We start from the raw sequence: 22,740 nt of genomic DNA, 5'->3' as shown, positions 1-22,740 counted from the left end.
TCGAACCCCCGCTCAAGCATAAATTAAAAAAAAAATTGCAAGGCAAGTTTTGGGTCGCGTGTATGCCGGACCCGGCATACTCTTGTTAATGAATTACATACCGGACCCGGCATACTCATGCCTTATGGGCAGACTTGGCATAAGTATGCGGGGTCCGGTATAACCGGCATAACTTTGATAATTCCTTCACAAAGTTATGCCGGTGGGGGCATACTTTTAATGGGCAAACTTTTATGCCGGACCCGGCATAAACTTGTGAAAGAATTATCAAAGTTATGCCGGACCCGGCATACTTATGCCAAGTCTGCCCATAAGGCATAAGTATGTCGGGTTCGGCATAACTTTGGTAATTCCTTCACAAATTTATGCCGGTGGGGGCATACTTTTAATGGGCAAACTTTTATGCCGGACCCGGCATAAACTTGTGAAGAATTATCAAGTTATCTGGACCGGCATACTTATGCCAAGTCGCCCATAAGGCATAAGTATGCGGTCGGCATAACTTTGGTAATTCCTTCACAAGTGTATGCCGTTAGGGGGCATAGCGAAATTTAAACTCGTCTTGCGAATTTTTTTAAAAATTTTGGCTGAGCGTGGGTTCGAACTCGGAACCTATGGGTTTTAGCCGAAGGGCAAAATTTAAAGATTTCAAATATGAGGGGCAAAATTTAAAGACCACCCCAAAAGAAGGGCAATTAATTGCCCATTGGAATTTGTAAAAGTAGGAGCCAAAAGTGCACTTATCACTTAAAGGAAATATGTAAGTATAAATGAGAAACAACATACCCAGTAAAATCTCACAAAATGGGTCTGGAAGTATAAATGAGAAACAACATACCCAGTAAAATCTCACAAAATGGGTCTGGAAGAATAGAGTGTACGCAAACCTTATCCCTATCTTGGAAGCAGGTAGAGAGACTATTTCTGGTAGACCTTCGGCACAAGGACAAGCAAGTCAAAGCAGTATAAAAACAATGGCAAAATACTAAAAGAGCATGATAAAATTGTTTGGAAAAAAGAAAAAAAAAAACCGTAACTACCACAAACTAATATGATAATCGAAGTACAAAAACAACATTAGTAGCAAAAATCGATGACAAGAAACTACAAGAATAATACTACGACTACTAGTATGAAAGGGTAAGTAGGACAACGTTCAACTACCTACTAACCTTCTACCCTAATTTGTATCCTTCATGACCTCCGATCTAAGGTCATGCACTCGGTAAGCTGAACCTGCGTCATATCTTGTCTAATCACCTCTCCCCAATACTTCTTCGGCCTACCTCTACCTCTCCTGAAACCGTCCATAGCCAACCTCTCACACCTCCGCACTAGGCATCTATGCATCTCTTTTGCACATGCCCGAACCATCTCAGTCTCGCTTCCCGCATCATATCCTCCACTGAGGCCACTCTCACCTTTTCCTGGATATCATCATTACTAACTCTATCTCTCCTGGTATGCCCACACATCCATCGCAAAGATCCTCATTTCCGCAGTTTTCATCTTTTGAACATGAGAGTTCTTGAGAGGCCAACACTCCTCCCACATACAACATAGTTGCTCTAACTACCACTATGTCGAACAATCTTGGTGGTGCCTTCTTATCACACAAGACTCCGAATGCGAGCCTCCATTTCGTCCACCTTGCACCAATACGATGTGTGACATCATTGTCACACTCTCTATTCCGTTGGATAATAGACCAAAGATACTTAAGACTTCTCTGCCCCACAAAGACAGGAGTAATGTTTGTGTATATCCTACCCTCCCAGACCCACTTGTGGAATCACAGTGGGTATGTTGTTGTTGTATACTTGAGACTTTTTTTCTTTTGAATGACCTGGATACCAAAGCTCCCGTTAAACACTAATACCCATTTTACACATCTACTAATTTATACTTCATGACTATGTGATCAAGCTTAGAGCTATAGTTGTTGACATGACAAAAATGAAGAAATCTCGTACCTCTAAAAAGATACAGATCCTTGATTTAAATTTAACGGGTCCTTTAGTATTTTACCACGAAATCCACATGAAATTACTGGTTCAATTTAAATAAAAAAAAAAAAAAGTGATTTTTCTCTCACACACACATCTACAAATGTGATATGTTCCGAAAATTACAGATTCAATTGTACTCGTTGACTATAGGCTACATCTACGCCTACTTGTAAGCTCCCTATGCTTGATCTGACAAAGTTTTGTATAAGAAGAAAGAGAGTACACTTAAAGTGTTGAGAAATCAAGTTAAAAAGTAATAATAATGTCAAAGACGAAAGCAAGAACAAAGAGAGACAAGAACAGATCTTTTGTATTTCTTTCAAATATGACATATATATAACATAAAGGGTTACAAAAAAACTAAATATATTACATTAACCATTGAGATCGTGGAGAAAGTTATGAAGTTATGTGAGGTACAAACATAACTGTTGGTGTTACGAAAGTGACCGAGTAAATAAAATACTCCGTGGGAAGTGCTAAGAAATCAAGGTAAAAGGAAACAATGTCAAAGATGAAAACAAGAAATAAAGAGAGATAAGAGGAGAGATTTTCTTTTATGTCTTCCAAGTGTGTCACGTATAGGGGTGGCAAATGGGTGGGTTGGATTTGGTTTGGTTGAAAATGATTTGAACAAAAATGGGTTGGGTTTCAAACTGCCCATATTTTAGGGGAAATTTCAGTAATGTACAATTTAGCACACAAAATTATATTTGGGTAGCCATATTTTTAAATTACCCTATGACCAAACAAATTATGGCCGCGTCGTAGATATATACGGATTATACAACAATGTACAACTTTATACAACAATATCAACTTTATACACTTACTGTAGACAACGTATAAACCTTGTATAAAAATGTATAATAACGTATAAGAGGTGTTTATACACACTTCTACAGTGTTATACAGTGTTAAAAGTGTAACATGGTGTATGTGTTTTATATACACTTTACCCTTAAAAAAAACACCAACATTAGAAAGAGATTTGGAAAGAAAAAAAGATCTTGGAGTTTGATATATGGGGGGGGGGGGGGGGGGGGGGGGGGGGTGGCTATCTCGGTAATAACTTTTTTTTTTTTTAAAAATGGGATGAAGGCTTAAAAATGTAAGAAAAAAAACTATGGCCATTTCGGGTAAATACGTTAACCAAAATGCCATAGCGTATTATTTTCCCCATATTTTATGTGGGTAAATATGGGTTGGGTGATAAATCAAGTTAAAAAGTAATAATAATGTCATGGTTAACCCATATTATACGAGTGTACTATTATTTCAAGTGTATGTTTATAATTTTTTCCTTTTGTCAAGTTAAATTAATTTTTTCATATAAATTTCGAGATCAGGGAAAGTTGGGGGGGGATGAATTTTTTTTTCATTTTATAATTTTTTTATAGATGTAAAATATATGAAATTGATTTTTTTTGTTTGGGGGGGGGGGGGGGTTGTGGAGGGGTGGGGCGCGGGTAAGAATTTTTTTTTTTCATTTTTTATAAAACTTTTATAAAAGTAAAATATTTGAAATTGATCTTTTTTTTTTTTTAAAGGGGGTAAGAGATGGGTGGGGTAACTCCGGTAAGAAAAAATTTCCATTTTTTATAAAAGTAAAATATTTGAAATTGAAATTTGATGGGGTGGGGGGGGGGGGTCGTGTAGGGGTGGGGTGGGTGGGGTAAAAAAAAAATTTCTATTTTTTATAAAATTTTATAAAGGTAAAATATATGAAATTGAATTTTTTTTTTTTAGGGGGGGTATGGTGGGGGTGGGGGTAGGGATCGGAGTGGGAGGTAAGAAAAAAAATTCTCCCTTTTTATAAAGAAAAATAAAATATATGAAATAAAAAAATGTGTGGGGTAAAGTGGGCATGGCTGTGTTTATGGTGGGATATTTGGATATAAGTAAGAAAGAAATTTATCATTTTCAAATATGAGTCCATGAGAAATGGGAGAGGTTCTTATACGATACCTATATTTTACTCATATTTGCCCATATTTTTAAGGTCAAAAGGAAACAATATTTACAAAGATGAAAACAAGAAACTAACAGAGAGAAAATGGAGAATTTTCTAAATATGGGCTCAAATTGCCGCCTCTAGTCACGTAGTATCAGTTTTCATATCTTTATTAATGCTCGCTCTGGTTCAAAAAGAGTGTTCATTTAGCCATTTGCACATTCCTTAAGAAAATACTATAACTTCTAGACAAAAATAGAAAATTTGACCAAATTATACCCTAATTAAATAGGTATTGCGATTTGGTCATTTAACACTTAATAAAGGGTAAATCTAAAAAAAATAAGATTAATTTTTTTCTTAATTTGTTGAGTGGACACTTTTTCTTAATCAAAAACTAAAAGCTAAGTGGACACTCATTTTAAAGCGGAGGGAGTAGTATCACATAAAAGGTTTCGGTAAGGTTGAACGTATGATTATAACAATTGCGATTATGGAGAGGTAACCAAGGTGTGATAGGTACAAACATGAGGATGACAAATAATGATCTAATGTACATAATGGAAAAAATTAATTGAAGTTATATTTTTATAGTAGACATCATAAGTAATTTCCTTGCCCCTCGTTCTTTTCTTTTTAGGGTAAGAGGAATAATAGTACAAAGAGTGACGAACTTTTCTGAATTCCCTTGGTGAAGCTTTTTTGACCCCGCCACCGGTATAAAGGAATGAATTAGCCTTGATATAAAAGATGGAACTGGATCCAAAGAGTAGGTCACTCGAAATTGGGCAATACTTCTTCTGCTGCTTTTAGCACGTAAGACTACCATTTTTGTTCAACAAACTTCCTTTTTGAAAATGCAAGATGTTGTTCAACCTAAAGTAGAGTGTTCACCTTCCAGCAACCAAAAGATGTTGGTACTTCTACAGCTTTTTCTACTGCTACTATCCTCTATAAATCTCCGCATCACAGAGTAAAAGTCTTTGAGAAATTGAACTAACTTACTAGCGTACAAGACCTAATACAATTATTCGAATAATCTCACATAAGTCAACCAATATGAATCTTTTACTCTCTGAAGAGTCAGAAGCTCTCACATACAGAACTGATAAGAGATCTATAAGGTAAAGTGTCTGTCACTCATCTATAGAAGCTCTCGAGCTGATTCCTGACTCATCACCTGCTAAATTTTATTGATTATGCACTAATATCTCAAGTGGGTTCATCCTTCGTATAAACCAGAACTGCCTGAGAGGAATGACAGAACACAACGACGAGTGGACGATAGACAATTCAGTATAGCAGGAAGAGCAAAGGTATGTGTATACGAACTAAATACCCAAAATTAGCCAAAAGAATAATCACTAAAAGTTCAGTTAAATGGATAACTTCCCATATTAATAACCAACTCAACAAAATATCTAACAAAAACTCCAGATAAACAACTCTTCCGCAGAGCAAAACTCTGCAGAAGAAGGCAAACACATAAAGAGACATATTAAACTAATATCTCTAACACTGTCAAGCATGTGAACCAAACCAAAAAATTAGCAGAGCAAATCTCTAATGCAATTGCAGTGAATATATCACAGCAAGCTCTTAGTTCAATCTCTGGGCAGCTTCCTTGGCAAGAACCCTCTCTTTGGCCTTGGTCCTGGCCTGTGATTTAGAACCCATGATACCACCACCCCACTTCTTCCTGTTCTCCTCGTACTTGTCATTGAAGTTGGCCTGAAAAAATTAAACATGCATCAAGAGAAATCCTCGAAGAGCTTCACAGCAAAAAGCAAACCAAACTCGTTTTTAATAGAGATACCTTAATTGCCTCCAAAATTCTGCTGAACTCCATTTTGTCTTCATTCTTCACGGTTGTCAAACACAGAGCTGAAGCAGTTTTTTGGTGCACAATCTGTGTACAGCGATTAAGCATCAGTCTCTAATCTGTTGGGAAGCATTAAGATTACAGACTGGGTGTTGCTTACCGATCCTAGACGTGCTTTCCCCTTAACAATGCAGTAAGGAATTTCCATCTTTCTGCATAGTGCAGGAAGCCAGACAACCAACTCTATTGGGTCAACATCATGAGCAATCACTACTAACTGAGCTTTGTTCTGAAAGGACATCAAAGGAAAATAGTTACTAGAAAAATGAAAGAGAAGAGCTTGAGAAAGTATAAGTTAATTTGCAAGACCAAAACAAACCTGCTCAATAAGGTAAGTGATGTGCTTAAGCCCATACTTCACGATAATGGGTTTCTTTGTTTCAGGAGTTTTTCCTTCAGCTTCAGCTTGAGCCCTTTTCACAAGACGCTCTTTCTTTGTAGCTTTGTCCTCAGGCCTGTACTTCAGAAGCATCTTGAAGAGGTTTGTAGCTGCAAATTCAAAGAGCAAAGGCCATAGAGAAAATTTAAATCAGCATCACCAAAATAAAATAGCACATTGCAAGTAAAATGAAACAAAAGTTCAGTGAGCGGACAAACGTTACAATCAATTGTAGCCTACTAGAGAAGTATTACATGGCAGCTTCTTGTAAGAATGACTACAAGAAAGTGTTAGGCATTACAGAACACATTTTCATTTCCCTTGGATTAAGAGAATCCAAAGAAATCTTTTGACATGATTCCATAGGCACAGGGACAGCAAAGTTCAACATGCTGGAAAAGAACAGATTATGGTTGATAACAAATACTCTTTTTTATCTGGTACGAGTCAAATCCATCATTCTTTAAAAGAAATATACCTATAGGTAAGTATAGAACTAAAAATATGCAAAATAAATTATTCGATGACAAATTCCAACAAAATGTAATATATAGTAGTTTATAACTAATTCTACTTCTCCAAACAAAAAAGCTTCTAAACGGATATGAGAGAATAATGGCTCGTTCAACCATGGTTACTGAATGATATATAAGCCAGTAGTTGTCACAGGCGTGAGCCGGGATATATTATCCATATTGCTCACCCATCAAATGCTAAGGAGTTTGCAAACTTTCGCCAACAAAGGATAAATTGGAATCATAAGAATCCACAACACCAAGCATAAACACCAACTCATTAAACTGTCTTAAAGTACACGGTGAGGCATAATTCAAACCTAAATGGAAACACAGTTTATAGTTCACACATTTGAAAAATACTCCATTCCACATAATATGTCTCTGCTACTGATGCAACCATTTCCGTTAAAAGTTCAGATTGATAACAAGCAGCATAAAACACATATGAAGGCTAGCAACTCATACTAAGTACCTCAACAAATTACAAGTACTTAAATAAAACAAGACTATTTGCAGCAGTTCCTTTCAATAATAGAAATGAACTAATTGACTTTTGTCTATGTAAAAGCAATATCTATGGCCTCAATATTATTTCCACTCTGCCATTGGACCTGTTTCATTTAACTACTTGTATTTTGTGACTGATAATTGACAAAAATAAAGCAACAAATTAACAAAACACAAACAGCAAAAATGAAAAATTGGGTTAATAATAGTAAGATTAGATTTCATAAAATATACTAAAAAATAGTATAAGTTGCAATTCTTCTCATAATAATATGCTAAGAAAATACATCTTAAAATATTGCTCAGAGTACTTGTAGTTCGACTCTCGAAAAACGAAGCGTGACAAGTAAAAGTAAATAGAGGGAGTAATTAACAAAACAGAACTGGAAACGTGAAAAATTAGGTTAATAATAGTAAGATTAAAGGTACACAACTGGAAACATGATAAAAAGCCATCTTTCTTTTCTATTATCGAAATAAAACAGTTGCAAATAGAGTCACTTGGACATAAATGAATGGTCGACTGATTGTTGACAAAAATACACCAACAAATTTACATATGGAAAATTAGGTTAATAATAATAATTTACAATAAAAGTATTGAAATGAAAAACGGGCCCAAATCAAGTGGAATTAATATTGAGGCCATAGATTTAGCTTTTACATAGACAAAAAGTCATAGTATTTCTTTTCAATTATCTAAATGGAACAACTACAAATAAATTGGCTTGGACATAGAGGATCGACTGACTTATTGTTAACAGGAATACAGCAACTAATTAACAAAACACATCAGAAAATATAGAAAATGAGACTTTTAGTGGTTACATTGGATTTAACGAATAAAATTAAAGTAACAGTCAGAACAAATATTGTATTCTAACTAGCAAACTGTATATGGAACAACTGCAAACAGAGTGAAACTGGAAAAATCAATTAACAAAACAAGACAGGAAACATAAAAAATAAGGTTTTCAAAAATAGTGGAACTGACCGAGGTTTTTGTCGAGGGTTTTGGAGAACTGATTAAGAGCAGGTGGGACTTTCAATCGCATCTTGAGAATCCTCTTCTTCCTTTGAAGCTGGACAACCTTTGGCATACGCACAAACCTCCCTAGATCCTGTTTGTGCCATGCCCCACCTATACCGAACTGCTTTGGCCTCTTCTCAAATACTGGATTCACTTTCTTCTCCTTCTCTGCTGCTTTCTTCTTTGATGCTACTGCTACACCCTTCTTTGGAGCCTACATTACAGTTTCCAACAAACAAAAACAAAAATGTTAGTAATACAAATTCAAAAATGTGTTGAGAAAAAAGGCACTGTTGTAAGCTAGAGCTAACCATTTTCTTGAGACGGCACACGACGAACGAAACCCTAGAGGATGCACAACTCTCTTTTAAATAGAGATAGAAAGATATATAGACACACACACGCTATGGGGGTATTAAGATGTCTGTCCAATTCTTAGCTGGGCCTGGGCTTCACAATTTGGGCCCTTGACTCCCTGGAGGTCGACCTTCTAATCGTTGAGAATAATTAGAGTTTTTAGCCAAAATTGTGTCCTTTAATGGAAAGAAATTGCACGACTTTCTCTTGGACAATTCGCACGGTTGGTCTTGGGGTGGTCTTTAATTTCTGACCCTCAAATTGTTGGTCGTTAATTTTGGTCCTTTGGCACTTTAAGTAATAAAAAAAGTATATAGGCGTTTACTAGTCGGTAAGTCAAAAATATTCCCGATATATTCTCGAGTTCAAACTCTAGCGAGAGAGAGAAAAAAAAAAAAAAAAAAAACAATTTCACAAGGCAAAGCTTTATAGTTCTCACTCCTCCTCCTCCCAGAAATTACGTCGTTTTAAAAAAAAAGACGAGCGTAGTTTACGTAACTTTATTCGAATAGGCATAGTTTCTATGATACCTTGTCTTGCGATTTTTTTTTCTACTTTGTTGTGGTTCGAATCCAGAATATCTGGTTTCGTAGACTAGCGAATAAGGATATTTTGGCCCACAAATTTTATTTAAATGAGAAGTATAGACAAAGATTAAAAACCATCAATTTGAGGGACAAAATTAGAGATCAGTCCATATGAAGGTCGATCCGCTCAAAAACTTGACTTGCTCTTCAAACGGACTGGTCTTTAGTTTTTGTCCTTCAAATGGGCTGGTCTTATTCCACCCGCCAACCTCCATCGATCACTGCTGCTGTATGCCTCTATTAGAAAATCATGGAAGCTTTATTCGAAAATCAACTTTTTGTCCCTTTTTCACTTCACTGGATGCTAAAGTTCTTTCCAATAGCTTCCTTCTCTCTGCCTTACACTAGTATATTACTGTATATTGTTGTATGTTAAATAAACTCTTGACATACAGTGATATGCATTGGCATACACAAATATACAGTGGTATACACACAATTGTATGTCGTGTGTATGTTATTGTGTGTACATTAATACATAGGAAATACAATAAATAACATCCTACAAACATCAAACATACAGTGAGATACAATATACATACATCCATTTTCACTTTCAAACCACCACCGCAAAAACACTGTAGCCAACTTTACAAAACCACCATTCAATCTACCATAATAATGCAAAAATCATTTCTGCCCCCAAAATGTCGAGGCTAGATCTGTTTCATAGGGTTATTCACCGGGGCAAGATTGGCAAGACGGCAGTGAGAGGTGAGAGTGAAAGATAGAGATAGTATATAGATGTGTTTCACGTTTACTAGTCGGTAAGTGGCCATCGTGATTGTTCACTAATTTAGCTTTGGCCCGAAACGGTAACTAGAGGCATTCAATGTTCGGTTTGGATCGATTTTTGGTTAAAATTAAAACAAAACCAATTTAGCCGATTTTTTAAATATTAAAATCAAACCAAACCAAACATAATATACATATATCGGTTTTAGTTTGGTTTGATTCGGTTGTTCGATTTTTAACCATGCATAAATATATACTCTTTCTTTTTTTACTAATATTTCTTCATATCAAACCAACAAATAAAGCAAAAATATTTTATTGGGTAATGTAATATCATTTCGTTAAATATACTCAATAAGTTTCTTATGATACATTTTATGTAAGCTAGAATACTCAAAAGCTAATAATTCCGGAAACTTTATCTTCTTATAGCACAAGATAGACTGGTTAATCTTTATGTAAGAAAAAGATTAACTAAACTTCGTGAATTTCATGTTAATTTCAATCTAATTTTATATATTAAATTAATTTAATCAATTTGCCTAGTAAGATACAATTCTAATGTGTTTCTTAAGAAAATAACAAAAAACGTAAGATGAATGATGACATTGGACGCAAATATTCAACAAAAAAAGATAATGAAGTCCCATAAAATAAATATTGTTAATTAATAAGTCATAACGAAATTGATCATAATCTAAAAGCACTAAGTCATGCTAAAATAAGTATTACTAAACATTTTTTTTTTAAAAGTTATGTATTTTTTAAATCAATGCAAAACTAAAGAATAGATATCAACATTATTGTCATTTCTAGTGTTGAATTAAACTTCTTTTGTTAACCTTATTAGGCGTTTGAACATGCGATTTGGAATCATGATTTCATATTTTAATTTCAAACTAGTGTTTGTTTATGAAATTTCCACAAAATTTCAACTCCAGCTTCATTTCATGATTTCACGTATCAAATTCTTCAAAAAGTAGGATTTGAGATTCCAAATCATGATTACAAATTTTTTAAAATGTAAAACTTGACTCATAAGTTTATATTATGTAAAAAAGATCCATTAATTGGTTAATATATTTTTTAAACGTAAACCTTGACTCAAACTAACAATGTTGTTCGTCTTCTCAGTCATCTGATCGGAAATGCATGCTCGACATGAAGAGATTGTTCTTACTATGTGGGAGGATTATACTAAAGAATAGTTACACTGCAACTCATGTTCAATTTTCCTATTTATTAAACTAAAGTTCGATCAATAAATGTTGTATTTTTTATAAATGCCTTCTAAAGGCATATTAACTTTGTTATGAACTATGGTTTACGCATTTGGTAAGATTGTATAAAAATTGGAGAAGTTTTAATAGTTTTCACAACTTGTGAGGTTTCATGTTTATGAGAAAAAACAAACCTTAAGAAATTCAAAATGCATGTCCAAACAAAACTTTAACTTTAAATTGTCAGAAATTAAGCATATACATGAACTACTTCTGAAGCTATTAAAAAATTTGAACACATAAAATTTAACATATTTGGAAAAATGTTAAAGAAATAACAGACTTTCAATGATATTAATAATTCTAATTTTATCTTTATATGTAAGTCCATTAAAACAATATTTGTATTGCCAGTATGTTTTGTTCAATTTTTCCCTACGCGGGTTCAATCATTAAATTCGAAATGCTTCCATTTAATTTATGATATCATTTCGCGTCGTTTTTTTTTCTTTTCAGATGACATTTATATGTATATTGAGATATTTCTCATTACATATTGACAATGTAAAATGATATATCAAATATTACTTAATAAAATTCAGTAAATTGAAAGGAATGTTGGAGGAGAAATAGATAATATATCTTTGCTTTGCAGCTGGAATATCCATAGCTTAAAACTTTAAAGCAATTTGAACAAAACGGCAACGGTGATCTTTAATTTAAGAAATCAAGGTAAAAAGTAACAATGTCAAAGATGATAACGAAATTGGAGGAAGGAATAATAATGGTTGTGGTGACGGTAATGGTGGTGGAGGGAAGTAAATTTTAGTGGTGGAAGAATAAATAGAGGGGAGCGATAAAATGGGTTAGGAGTGTTGAGGTGGCATGTCACGTGGCATCCATCTCATCAAATGTGTGGCAACCACGTAGGATTAGATGTCCATATTGGACAACTTTTACGGATGAGGGTATATTTGGCCCCAAAGATAACTAGCTTGATATTTAATTTCAAAGATAACGAGTGGTATATTAGGCCCTTTTCCAATAGTACAGGGTATAGCCCTTTTCCGAAACAAGAAATAAGGAAAGACAAGATAAGATAGATTTCTTTTATTTCTTTCAAGTGTATCACGTATCACTTTTCATATTTTTATTTATAGTATCACATAAAAGGTTACAAAATGATTGAAGATATGATATTCAATTGAGATTATGCAGCAGGTTATGAAGATGTGAGAAATACAAACATAACGATGAGACATAATGGTCTTATGCACATAATGGGAAAAATTAGTTAAAAGTTAAATTTTGTTAATAAACATCACAAGTATTGTAGTTTGCACCATCAAGCCCCCTCACCAACTTGTGTTTTCCTGTTCTAAATCGTTTTTCTTTTTCTTTTTAGGGTGTGAGGGAATATATAGTACAAAGAGTAACTACGCTTCTGTGAATTTGCTCATAGTGCTTACTCTAAATTTAGGTAAAGGAAAAAAGTTTGCTATAGATCAACAGTGGCCGTAAAATTAGTTAATTTATGATGATATCCTCATATTATTTATATATATATATATATATATAATAAATGTATGCGTCATGTGCTTTTTTATATATATATATATATATATATATATATATATATATATGTATGCATCATGCGCTTTTTAAAATCCCTAGGTGAAACTCTTTTTAGTCCACCACGAGTATAAAGAGTGTATTAGAATTCACATAAAAGATGAAATTGGATTCAAAGAGTAGGTCACTCGAATTGGAGCAATACTTATTTTCTTGTTGTTTTTAACTTGCATAAATAACGAGAAAACATAAATTGCTGCTTCAGTACGGAAGACTACTCATTTTTCTACAAACAAACAATTTTTAGAAAATGCAAGTTGTTATAAAAATAAGTGGAGAGATCACCTTCCAGCAACCAAAAGATGTTGGTACTTCTACAGCTCTTTCTACTGCTACTATACTCAATGAATCTCCACATCACAGAGTAAAAAGGGCCTGAAATTGAATTACTTTACTAGTGTTTTAGATCTAATACAATTATTCGAATTATCTCTCACATGAGTCTGCCAATATGAAACTTTTACTTCTGAAGTATTAGGAGGTCTCTCCTGCAGAACTGATAAGAGATCTATAAGGTAAAGTGTTGGTCACTCATCTATAGCAGCTCTCGAGCTGATTCCTGACTCATCACCTGCTAAATTTAATTGATTATGCACTAATATCTCAAGTGGGCGTTCATCCTTCGTATAAACCAGAACAGATATTAACTCAGCAAAATATCTAACAAAAACTCCAGATAAACAACTCTTCGGCAGAGCAGAACTCTGCAGGAGTAGGCAAACATAAAGAGACTTATCAAACTAATATCTCTAACACTGTCAAACATGTGAAGAAAACCCAAAATTTAGCAGAGCAACTCTCTAATGCAATTGCAGTGAATATATCACCACAAGCTCTTAGTTCAATCTCTGGGCAGCTTCCTTGGCAAGAACCCTCTCTTTGGCCTTGGTCCTGGCCTGTGATTTAGAACCCATGACACCACCTCCCCACTTCTTCCTGTTCTCCTCATACTTGTCATTGAAGTTGGCCTGAAAAAGTAAACATGCATCAAGAGAAATCCTAGAAGAGCTTTACAGCAAAAAGCAAACCAAACTATTTTTTAATAGAGATACCTTAATTGCCTCCAAAATTCTGCTGAACTCCATTTTGTCTTCATTCTTCACGGTTGTCAAACACAGAGCTGAAGCAGTTTTTTGGTGCACAATCTGTGTACAGCGATTAAGTATCAGTCTCTAATCTGTTGGGAAGCATTAAGATTACAGACTAGGAGTTGCTTACCGATCCTAGACGTGCTTTCCCCTTAACAATGCAGTAAGGAATTTCCATCTTTCTGCATAGTGCAGGAAGCCAGACAACCAACTCTATTGGGTCAACATCATGAGCAATCACTACTAACTGAGCTTTGTTCTGAAAGGACATCAATGGAAAATAGTTACTAGAAAGGTGAAAGAGAAGAGCTTGAGAAAGTATAAGTGAATTTGCAAGACCAAAACAAACCTGCTCAATAAGGTAAGTGATGTGCTTAAGCCCATACTTCACGATAATGGGTTTCTTTGTTTCAGGAGTTTTTCCTTCAGCTTCAGCTTGAGCCCTTTTCACAAGACGCTCTTTCTTTGCAGCTTTGTCCTCAGGCCTGTACTTCAGAAGCATCTTGAAGAGGTTTGTAGCTGCAAATTCAAAAAGCAAAGGCCATAGATTAAATTTAAATCAGCATCACCAAAATAAAATAGCACATTGCAAGTAAAATCAAACAAAAGTTCAGTGAGCTGACAAACGTTATAATCAATTGTAGCCTACTAGAGAAGTATTACATCGCAGTTTCTTGCAAGAATGACTACTAAAAGGTGTTAGGTATTACAGAACACATTTTCCAAAAATGAATTTTTGCCGGAAATAGAAATGAACAAGGAAAATGAGAAACAAGAAAGAGAAGGAAATAGAAATGACAGAAAGAAAACCACAATGATAGCGGCATTATTCATTTCCCTTGGATTAAGAGAATCCAGAGAAATCTTTTGACATGATTCCATGGTAGATAACAAATACTCTTTTTTATCTGGTACGAGTCAAATCAATCATTCTTTAAAAGAAAATATACCCATATGTACAGAACTAAAAATATGCAGAACATATTATTCGATGACAAAATCCAACAAAATGTAATATATCCAATAGTTGTCAGAGGTGTGAGCCTGGAGATATTATCCATTTTGCTCACCCAGCAATAGCTGACGAGTTTGCAAACTTTCACCAACGAAGGACAAAACTGGAATTATAAGAATCCACAACACCAAGCATAAACACCAACTCATTAAACTGTCTTAAAGTACACAGTTCATTTTTATAAAAGTACTCCATTCCACATAATAAGTCTTTGGTACTCATGCAATCATTTCCGTTAAAAGTTCAGAATGATAACAAGCAGTATAAAACACATATGAAGGCTAGCAACTCATACTAAGTGGCTCGACAAGATACAAGTATTAAAATAAACAGGCCTAATATCGAGTGGAATCCATATAGCGGCCAGAGATTTCGTTTTTACATAGAAAAAAGGCCATCTTTCTTTTCCATAATCAAAATAGATCAGCTACAAATATAGTGAACTAGACATAAAGTAATGGTAGATCGATTGTTTACAAAGCAACTAATTAACAGAACACATTAGGAACTATGCTTAATTAGGTTAAGTAGCTCAACAAAATACAAGTATTTAAATAAAACAGGCTCACAATCGAGTGGAATAAATATTGAGGCTAGAAATTTAGCTTTTACATAGTCAAAAAGTCATCTTACTTAATACAGAACAGCTACAAATGGAGCGAACTGGACATCGATGAATAGTCAACTGATTGTTGATAAAAATACAGCAACTAATTAACAAAACACATGAAAATGGAAATTAGGTTAATAATAGTAGATTAGTCATACTGACCAAGATTCTTGTCAAGGGTCTATTTGCAGCATTTCCATGATGATTTTTGACTATGTAAAAGCTAATTCTTTGGCCTCAATATTATTTCCACTCGATATTAGAATTGTTTTATTTAACTACTTGTATTCTGTCGACTGATAGTGGGTACTGACCGAGGTTTTTGTCAAGGGTTTTGGAGAACTGATTAAGAGCAGGAGGGACTTTCAATCGCATCTTGAGAATCCTCTTCTTCCTTTGAAGCTGAACAACCTTTGGCATACGCACAAACCTCCCTAGATCCTGTTTGTGCCATGCTCCACCTATTCCGAACTGCTTTGGCCTCTTCTCAAATACTGGATTCACTTTCTTCTCCTTCTCTGCTGCTTTCTTCTTTGATGCTACTGCTACACCCTTCTTTGGAGCCTACATTATAATTACACAAAGAAAACAATGAGAGAACACGATTTCATACTGAGTTGCGATAACTGACTGTAAACCATGGCTAGTGCTTACCATTTTTCGTCTTGAGATGACGACCGGAAGAAGAACAAACCCTAACGGAGGCGGAATGCTCTATTATATGAGTAGGAATATCGAAAATTGAGTTTAGGGTATAATAATGCATTCGCCGTTCCTCAATGGGCCTGACCAGAGCTTGGGCCCTGCCCTTTCAGAACTTGGGCCCTGCATCTTTTTAAACTATATACAACCTCAAACAAATTTCATTTTTTTTTTTTTGTGCGGATTGTCCTTCAAAGGCACTAGTCTTTAATTTTTGTCTTTCGCCTAATATTTTAAGATTTTGGGTTCGAATTTCAGCTCAATAAAAAATAAGAAAAAAAGGAATTTCGCAAGGCATACCTCAAATAGAATTTGAATTCAAAACTCTACCTTACATGCAAAACTCTGCCTGCAGGTAGAGTATTGCATTCAGGTATAAGCAAAATTCGTGCACCTTGGTAGAAGTTTTGGCATGCCTGAAAACAAAATTTTACCAAATTACGCAAAGTTTGAGTCAAACTCCACCTGATCTGGTAAAGTTTCAAACTTCGTCTTAAGATAGCAAAACTCTGCCTTGCGAATCCAAACTCTACCTTGCGATTTTTTTTTAAAAAAAAATTGAATTTTTTTTTTGGGGAGGGGGGCGGGGGGAGAGGGGGGGGGAGGTTGAACCCGAAACCAAGGGGTTCTAACGAAGGGAAAAAATTAAAGACCACCCCAAAATAAGGGCATTCCTGCGAATTGCTCAACAAGTTTCACAAAATTAGGGACCCGTATGGCCATGAGAATTATTCATTTTTTCCCGATTTTTATTTTTACTTTATTTAAAAATCAGCATTTGGCCACGAAAATTTCAAATAAAACTTGAAGTTATATTTGGAGTTTGAAAAACACATAAAACCCTATTTTACTCTTAGCTAGCGTTTGACCACAAATTTTGAAAATTTATCTTCAAATCTCTGTTTGACCATAGATTTTGGATCATATTTTAAAAATATGTTTGCAGAAAAATTTCAAGGTCCAAACACCGGTTCCCCTCACAAAATTTCAAATATTTTCCAGGTAAAACGAATCCTCAAACGCAACTTCAAAAACTCAAATTTTCAAGTTATAAGTTTCAACTTTAAAATATATGGCCAAATGGGAGCTCAAACAACTATTTTTTTTTTTTTTTTTTTTTTTTTTTTTTTTTTTTTTTTTGCAAAAAAAACATAATCAAACCAACTCCATCTTTAACACTGACTTCAAAAGTCCAAATAAAATGAAAAATATTTGATTTCTATGGCCAACTGCCTACTAGGAATGTTGTCTTTTTTTTCCACATAAACCTTAGCTGCCGTTACACAAATGGTGCAAATATATCACATAAAAACTTTTGATATATATTTACACCATTTGTGTAACGGCAGGGGTATATATGCACCACTTTTTTAACGGGGACATGTCTGCTCTAAATCGCAAAGTTAAGGGTATATTTGCACCTTTGAAGGCCACATGTTTAATTAAAATTTATTAAATGTCATATAATTGTGTTGTTAATAAATGGGTAATTTTAAGACTAAAAATAATATTAAGGGCATTTTTTCATCCAAATAGGTGGAAGAAAGTAGGGGTGCGCGTTCAAATCTTCGGTTTAGTTTTTTCAAAGTTCGGTTTGGTTTTTTGAAAGTCGACGCCGAACGCCGCGCCAAATTAGTTCGGTTCCGAGGTTTTTTCAAGTTGGGGCGGTTCAGTTTCGGTTTTTCTAATTCGGTTTTTTTAACATGGGCCTAAAATGGGCTAATTTCTGCTTGTAAAATTAGGGGTGATTATTGAATGCTTATTGATTGTTTCAAAATGAGATGCTTCATATATATCCCGAAGTCTTATAAATAAGTAAACATCATCACCAAAATATTGACTTCTGTGTTAACTTCCCATACCACATTGTTTTGTTACCTAACTTAAAACACATAAGAAGACATAGAAGTTGATATCATACAGAAAATAATATTAAGCTAGAAGCAACAAGAAAATGGATCATGAACAGAGCCATCAAAGGCCAACATGAAGAATAGTTACTAAAGGTTTTTAACTTCTAATATACATAAACCAAACAATCCAAGATGCACCAATATTAGCATACTTTACATACATCACACTTAACATACATCACATTTAAGAATGAATAATGAAAATTTGAACTCGTGATGTAATCTTTTTGTGTTATGGATGTCAAGCCGATCATTAAATGTTGCAATTCATCGGTTCATTAAGTCGAGGACAAGAGGAGAGAACCGAGGAAGTGAGGAAATATATCACATAAATGAATGAAATTATGGGTTTATACTCTATAGTAATGGGCTTTGGATATATTAATTTGGGCCTGAGAGAGTGGATTGAGTATCGTAAAAAAAATTGTAGTCATGTATTCAATCTTCAAAAAAAAAAAAAAAATTCGTTTAATTAAAAATACCGAACAAATGTCATATAACACCGAATTTGTTATAAAAAACAAAGGAAATTTTTAAACACCGAACCGAAAAAACCGAATAATTTGCCTTGGGCTACTCGATTTTTCATCCAAATTAAAAGAAAGGGCAAATCTGATCCACTAGATAGAGAGAGGACATTTTTTAACCATTTCTAATACGTTAAGGACATTTTGCCCATTTTCCATATTTTATCCTCTAAAACGGAATTTTTTAGTAATACATGCAATGTGTCTTATGTGTTTTGGAATAATTTGTCATGTTATGTCATAGCCTAATTGTATAGATTAATTAAGAACTTCTAAGGGTTGTTCTCTTAAAAACATAAATAAATTAGTAGGCGTTTAGCCATAGGATTTGGGAGCTTGATTTCATGTTTGATTTCAAATTAATGTTTTTTAATGAAATTTACACGAAATTTAACTTCAAATCATGATTTCAAATCCCAAATTCTGCAAAAAGTAGGATTTGGAATTCCAAATTGTGATTTGAACTTTTTAAGATGTAAACTTGACTCATAAGTTTATATTTTGTAAAAAAAACCCCATCATTTTATATTTTGTATAAGATTTATATTTGACGTGAAGAGATCGTATGTACCACATGGAATGATTATATTAAAGAATAACTAGTTGTTATTATTGTTGATTTGATCTTTCTAAAATTATGTGTTTTTGAAAGTTTGTAATAGCAGCATGTAATCACGAGCATTTATTTATAAAAGGAATATGGAGACATGTAATTTTAGCGCCTTAGGATATTCATATACCTTGTTTATAAACTATGATTTGCTCATTTCGTAAGATTGTATAAGAGTTGAAGAAGTATTGATAGTTTTCACAAATTGTGGGTTTCCATGTTTATGAGAAAAAAATACAATTTAAGAAGTCCAAATTGTAAGTCCAAACAAAATTTCAACTTTCAAATATTAATCAACCTGATTTCAAATAATTAATTCCAAATCATGATTTGAAATCACGTCCAAACGACCCTTAATGTATAAAATTTGTTGCCAAAAGTATGGCCTAAACTTTGACTAGCCTAAAGACGCTTTTCCAACGACAATCCGATCTCAACTCTCAAGAGTTTAGGGTTTTTACCGGGATCATAGGAAGGAGCAACTCATTGAATAAATCATTCCTAAATTTGATTTGTGGAGAGAGTAATTAAATTTTTAAGTTTCTAAATCCTAAAACTTGAAACAGTCGAATTGATGACCTTATTTTGTCGATTGAAGAGTTGAGATAGATCATATGCTTGTTATTCATAGTGCGCTAAACAAAATGGAACAACTTATTGTCACTTTTTTGCATTGTGTAAATAATATAATTTTAGGTAATAAAGTTTAGCATCTGAAATTTCATAATTGGATCACCCGAATAGGTGTCACAATTTTGTCTTGTAATACAGCACGACTGGCAGGGATATTGAATATTTGTGTAAATCATGATAAAGAAAAAACTACCGTAATTATTTTATTTCCTCATACATATCATTCCCTACAATTAATTGACATAGATCATGCATTAATTTATAAAACTAGTAACTCCTGAGAGAAACACATTCAGCAGTGATTTTTATTCCTGCAGTTGGATGCGCAGCCTACCAGCTTCTCTTCCTCTGCAAATATATACCAAAAAGCACCTTAAGTTTTAACAATAATCTGACAATTAAATTGAAAAGGAAAGAGCACCAAAATTAAGGGGCGAAGATTCATTTGCAGAAAAAAGAAAAAGTAGTACAAAATAAATTTGTCAGCAAAATAACATTTAAAAATTTCAATTAATATTCATCGTTTAGATAACTATTTTCATGAAAAGAATTTTTGTGCAGAAATATCCTTTTTCATGTCCAACAAACTTGTATAAAAATGCTCAATAGAATTAATTTAGAAAATGCTGGAAATAATCTGCATTTTTGGCTCACATTAATGTTCCAAAGCGTGCGAATCAATATTTTAGGCTTAATACATAGGTAGCTCCTTAAACTTGTGAGGATATTTCATCTGAACGCTCGAATTAAGTCTTGTTCCAATTGAATACTTCAGCTCCTAATAAAGTGTTCAACTAGACACTTCGGGTTCAAAATTTGAAATTTTTCTGCGTCTGTTTTCATTCGTTTAGTAGGTAGTCAAATAACCCACATAAAAAATGTGATCTCCTTCAATGTACGCATTCGCCTCAATAAGCTGTAAAATTGCAGACATTTTCTATTTGAGGTTGGTGCGTATAATTAAAGGAGATGACTTATTTTATGTGATTGACTTAACTACTTAATAAACGAATGAAAACACACGTACAATTTTTTTAAAAATTTGAATCAAAAGTATCTAATTGAAACACTTTTATTAGGAGTTGATGTGTTCAATTAGAACATGGCTTAGTTCAAGTGCCTAAATGGATATCCTGACAAGTTTAAGGTATTGACCATGTGTTAACTGTTAAGCCAATATTTTTTGTGCATATAAGAGTATACTCATTCGCACTCCATTTGTGTTAAGTCGACTTACAACAGAGTACTTTTCATCGCCTAATAAGAAAATTTGAAAATTAGAGTAATGTTAACTTGCTATAGTCAGTTAAATTATCTTATTGGTGTAAAATAGGATATCAAGAAAATAGTCATTCCTATGTCCCAATTTAAATCCACTTTGATTGGGCACACAGTTTAAGAAGAGAAAGAAAGACGTTTGAAATTCATGGTTTAAAACAAGTCACAAACATTGATATGGCTATAAATCATCTCATTAAGAATAAAATGAGTTCAAAGTTAAATTATTTTAAAATAAGAAAATACTGTATGACATTTTCTTATGACTGACTAAAAAGAAATATATGACACGCATAAATTGGAACGGAAGAACATACCGTTCTGGTAGTCAACACAATGTTCAAGAATGCATCGAACACTGCAATAGCGGACTTCAGGTGAAGGCATAGGTGGAACACAGTGAAGTGGGCAGAATTTCAGGCAGGCAGCAGTAGCTATGCCAATTATTTTGCAATCATTCATGCAATGTTCTATACATTTCACCTCCATGAGATTGGCCATAGCCAAATCACCTTCAAATATGGCCAAGGCTGCCATCATTGTTACCATTAGAGTAAGCCATTTCATTTCCATGTCTATATCTCAAAATGCTATACCTAGTAATATTGCAATTGTGAAGCTCTGGATCACAAGGTATGCATATATATAGGGACTAGTAATTTCCTTTTTTTTTTTTTTTTTTTTTTTTTTTTTTTTAAGGAATGTAAAGGTTTGGTTTCGAGTGGTTCGTTTGCTCAATGTGAGAAGGGGTGAGTGCAAATACAATTATGCTGTGCTACCTACTTTTTTTCTACCTAATTGTTACCTTCTGGTTGATCATCTAACATTCATGGAGGCTTTGAAAATCTCACTTCATTAATAGCTAAAACATCTGATCAGCTACAGTAGCATAGTATTTTTTCCAGTTTTTACTGTCTCGTTAGAGGATTTATTATTTCTTATTAGGGTGTAAAACTTTTGGTGAGAGAATATATCTGCATTAAATTTAAGTGTAATTAGTATTACTTGGTTTTCAACTACTTTCATTGTTTGGTTTAAACCAAATAACAGGGATTTTTTTTTAGATCACTTCACATAGTTCATGAGCAAATTTGGACTGTTACCTAATTAATTTAGCTGGAGCGTATATAGTTTTCAGCGATTGGCAATCTTTTAAGCTCCACTAAGGAACGTGCGGTTTGTGGCAATCTCGTTACATATAGAGTTAATCGTAAAAAACACACCTGAACTATTAGGTATGCGAGTTTCCTACCTGAACTATCACCAACTATTTATCAAAAGACACGCCAACTATCAGTTGTTCACTTTTCCTGCCCGAATCAACTTCCATTTTCTTGAATCAACGAGATGTCAAACAAAAAGTTATTTCTTGAAGAAAGTAAGTGTGAATTATGGGCTGATAAGTAAGTGGAAAGATCCATCATCGTGTTCTTTTTAAGGATGAATTTCAATTAGAGACCTCAAGCCAAGAGGTGGTTGTTATTTCATATGCACTAAAACCAGCAACTTGGAAGAGTTTTTCCCATTCCTTCATAGTTCTCTCTTTGGAAGCAA

General features: G+C 33.9%; 3 protein-coding genes across 3 annotated transcripts; all 3 read right to left on the bottom strand.

Moving 5' to 3' along the window:
- Positions 1-5,308: 5,308 nt before the first annotated feature.
- Positions 5,309-8,746, bottom strand: LOC132052126 (large ribosomal subunit protein eL8z-like). Its single transcript, XM_059443499.1, has 6 exons — positions 8,591-8,746; positions 8,244-8,493; positions 6,165-6,334; positions 5,946-6,074; positions 5,780-5,872; positions 5,309-5,694 (listed from the first exon to the last, which is right to left on the bottom strand). The coding sequence occupies exons 1-6, from the start codon at positions 8,591-8,593 to the stop codon at positions 5,563-5,565; spliced, it is 777 nt and encodes a 258-aa protein (XP_059299482.1). The 5' UTR covers positions 8,594-8,746; the 3' UTR covers positions 5,309-5,562.
- A 4,685-nt stretch (positions 8,747-13,431) lies between these two features.
- On the bottom strand, positions 13,432-16,320 carry LOC132052127 (large ribosomal subunit protein eL8z-like). Its single transcript, XM_059443500.1, has 6 exons — positions 16,178-16,320; positions 15,838-16,087; positions 14,248-14,417; positions 14,029-14,157; positions 13,863-13,955; positions 13,432-13,778 (listed from the first exon to the last, which is right to left on the bottom strand). Exons 1-6 carry the CDS (start codon positions 16,178-16,180, stop codon positions 13,647-13,649), a joined length of 777 nt encoding a protein of 258 aa, XP_059299483.1. The 5' UTR covers positions 16,181-16,320; the 3' UTR covers positions 13,432-13,646.
- A 3,624-nt stretch (positions 16,321-19,944) lies between these two features.
- On the bottom strand, positions 19,945-21,857 carry LOC132054541 (protein TAP1-like). The gene is made up of 2 exons (XM_059446527.1): positions 21,504-21,857; positions 19,945-20,256 (listed from the first exon to the last, which is right to left on the bottom strand). Exons 1-2 carry the CDS (start codon positions 21,757-21,759, stop codon positions 20,201-20,203), a joined length of 312 nt encoding a protein of 103 aa, XP_059302510.1. The 5' UTR covers positions 21,760-21,857; the 3' UTR covers positions 19,945-20,200.
- Between the last annotated feature and the right edge of the window lie 883 nt (positions 21,858-22,740).

The sequence above is a fragment of the Lycium ferocissimum genome, chromosome 4 (assembly GCF_029784015.1).
Source record: "Lycium ferocissimum isolate CSIRO_LF1 chromosome 4, AGI_CSIRO_Lferr_CH_V1, whole genome shotgun sequence".
NCBI lineage: Eukaryota > Viridiplantae > Streptophyta > Magnoliopsida > Solanales > Solanaceae > Lycium > Lycium ferocissimum.
The sequence above is the reverse complement of the archived record's forward strand: the minus strand, read 5'-3'. Positions and strand labels throughout refer to the sequence as shown.

What these genes read in the sequence shown, in the direction of transcription:
- LOC132052126 (XM_059443499.1), bottom strand. An exon ending in AACCCTCGACAAAAACCTCG is followed by an intron (nt 6,335 to 8,243) that starts GTCAGTTCCACT and finishes TTGAATTTGCAG; the next exon opens with CTACAAACCTCTTCAAGATG. An exon ending in GGAAAGCACGTCTAGGATCG is followed by an intron (nt 5,873 to 5,945) that starts GTAAGCAACACC and finishes CGCTGTACACAG; the next exon opens with ATTGTGCACCAAAAAACTGC.
- LOC132052127 (XM_059443500.1), bottom strand. An exon ending in AACCCTTGACAAAAACCTCG is followed by an intron (nt 14,418 to 15,837) that starts GTCAGTACCCAC and finishes TTGAATTTGCAG; the next exon opens with CTACAAACCTCTTCAAGATG. An exon ending in GAATTTTGGAGGCAATTAAG is followed by an intron (nt 13,779 to 13,862) that starts GTATCTCTATTA and finishes TTACTTTTTCAG; the next exon opens with GCCAACTTCAATGACAAGTA.
- LOC132054541 (XM_059446527.1), bottom strand. Translation starts at nt 21,759, where the DNA reads ATGGAAATGAAATGGCTTACTCTAATGGTAACAATGATGGCAGCCTTG. An exon ending in TTGTGTTGACTACCAGAACG is followed by an intron (nt 20,257 to 21,503) that starts GTATGTTCTTCC and finishes ATATATTTGCAG; the next exon opens with AGGAAGAGAAGCTGGTAGGC.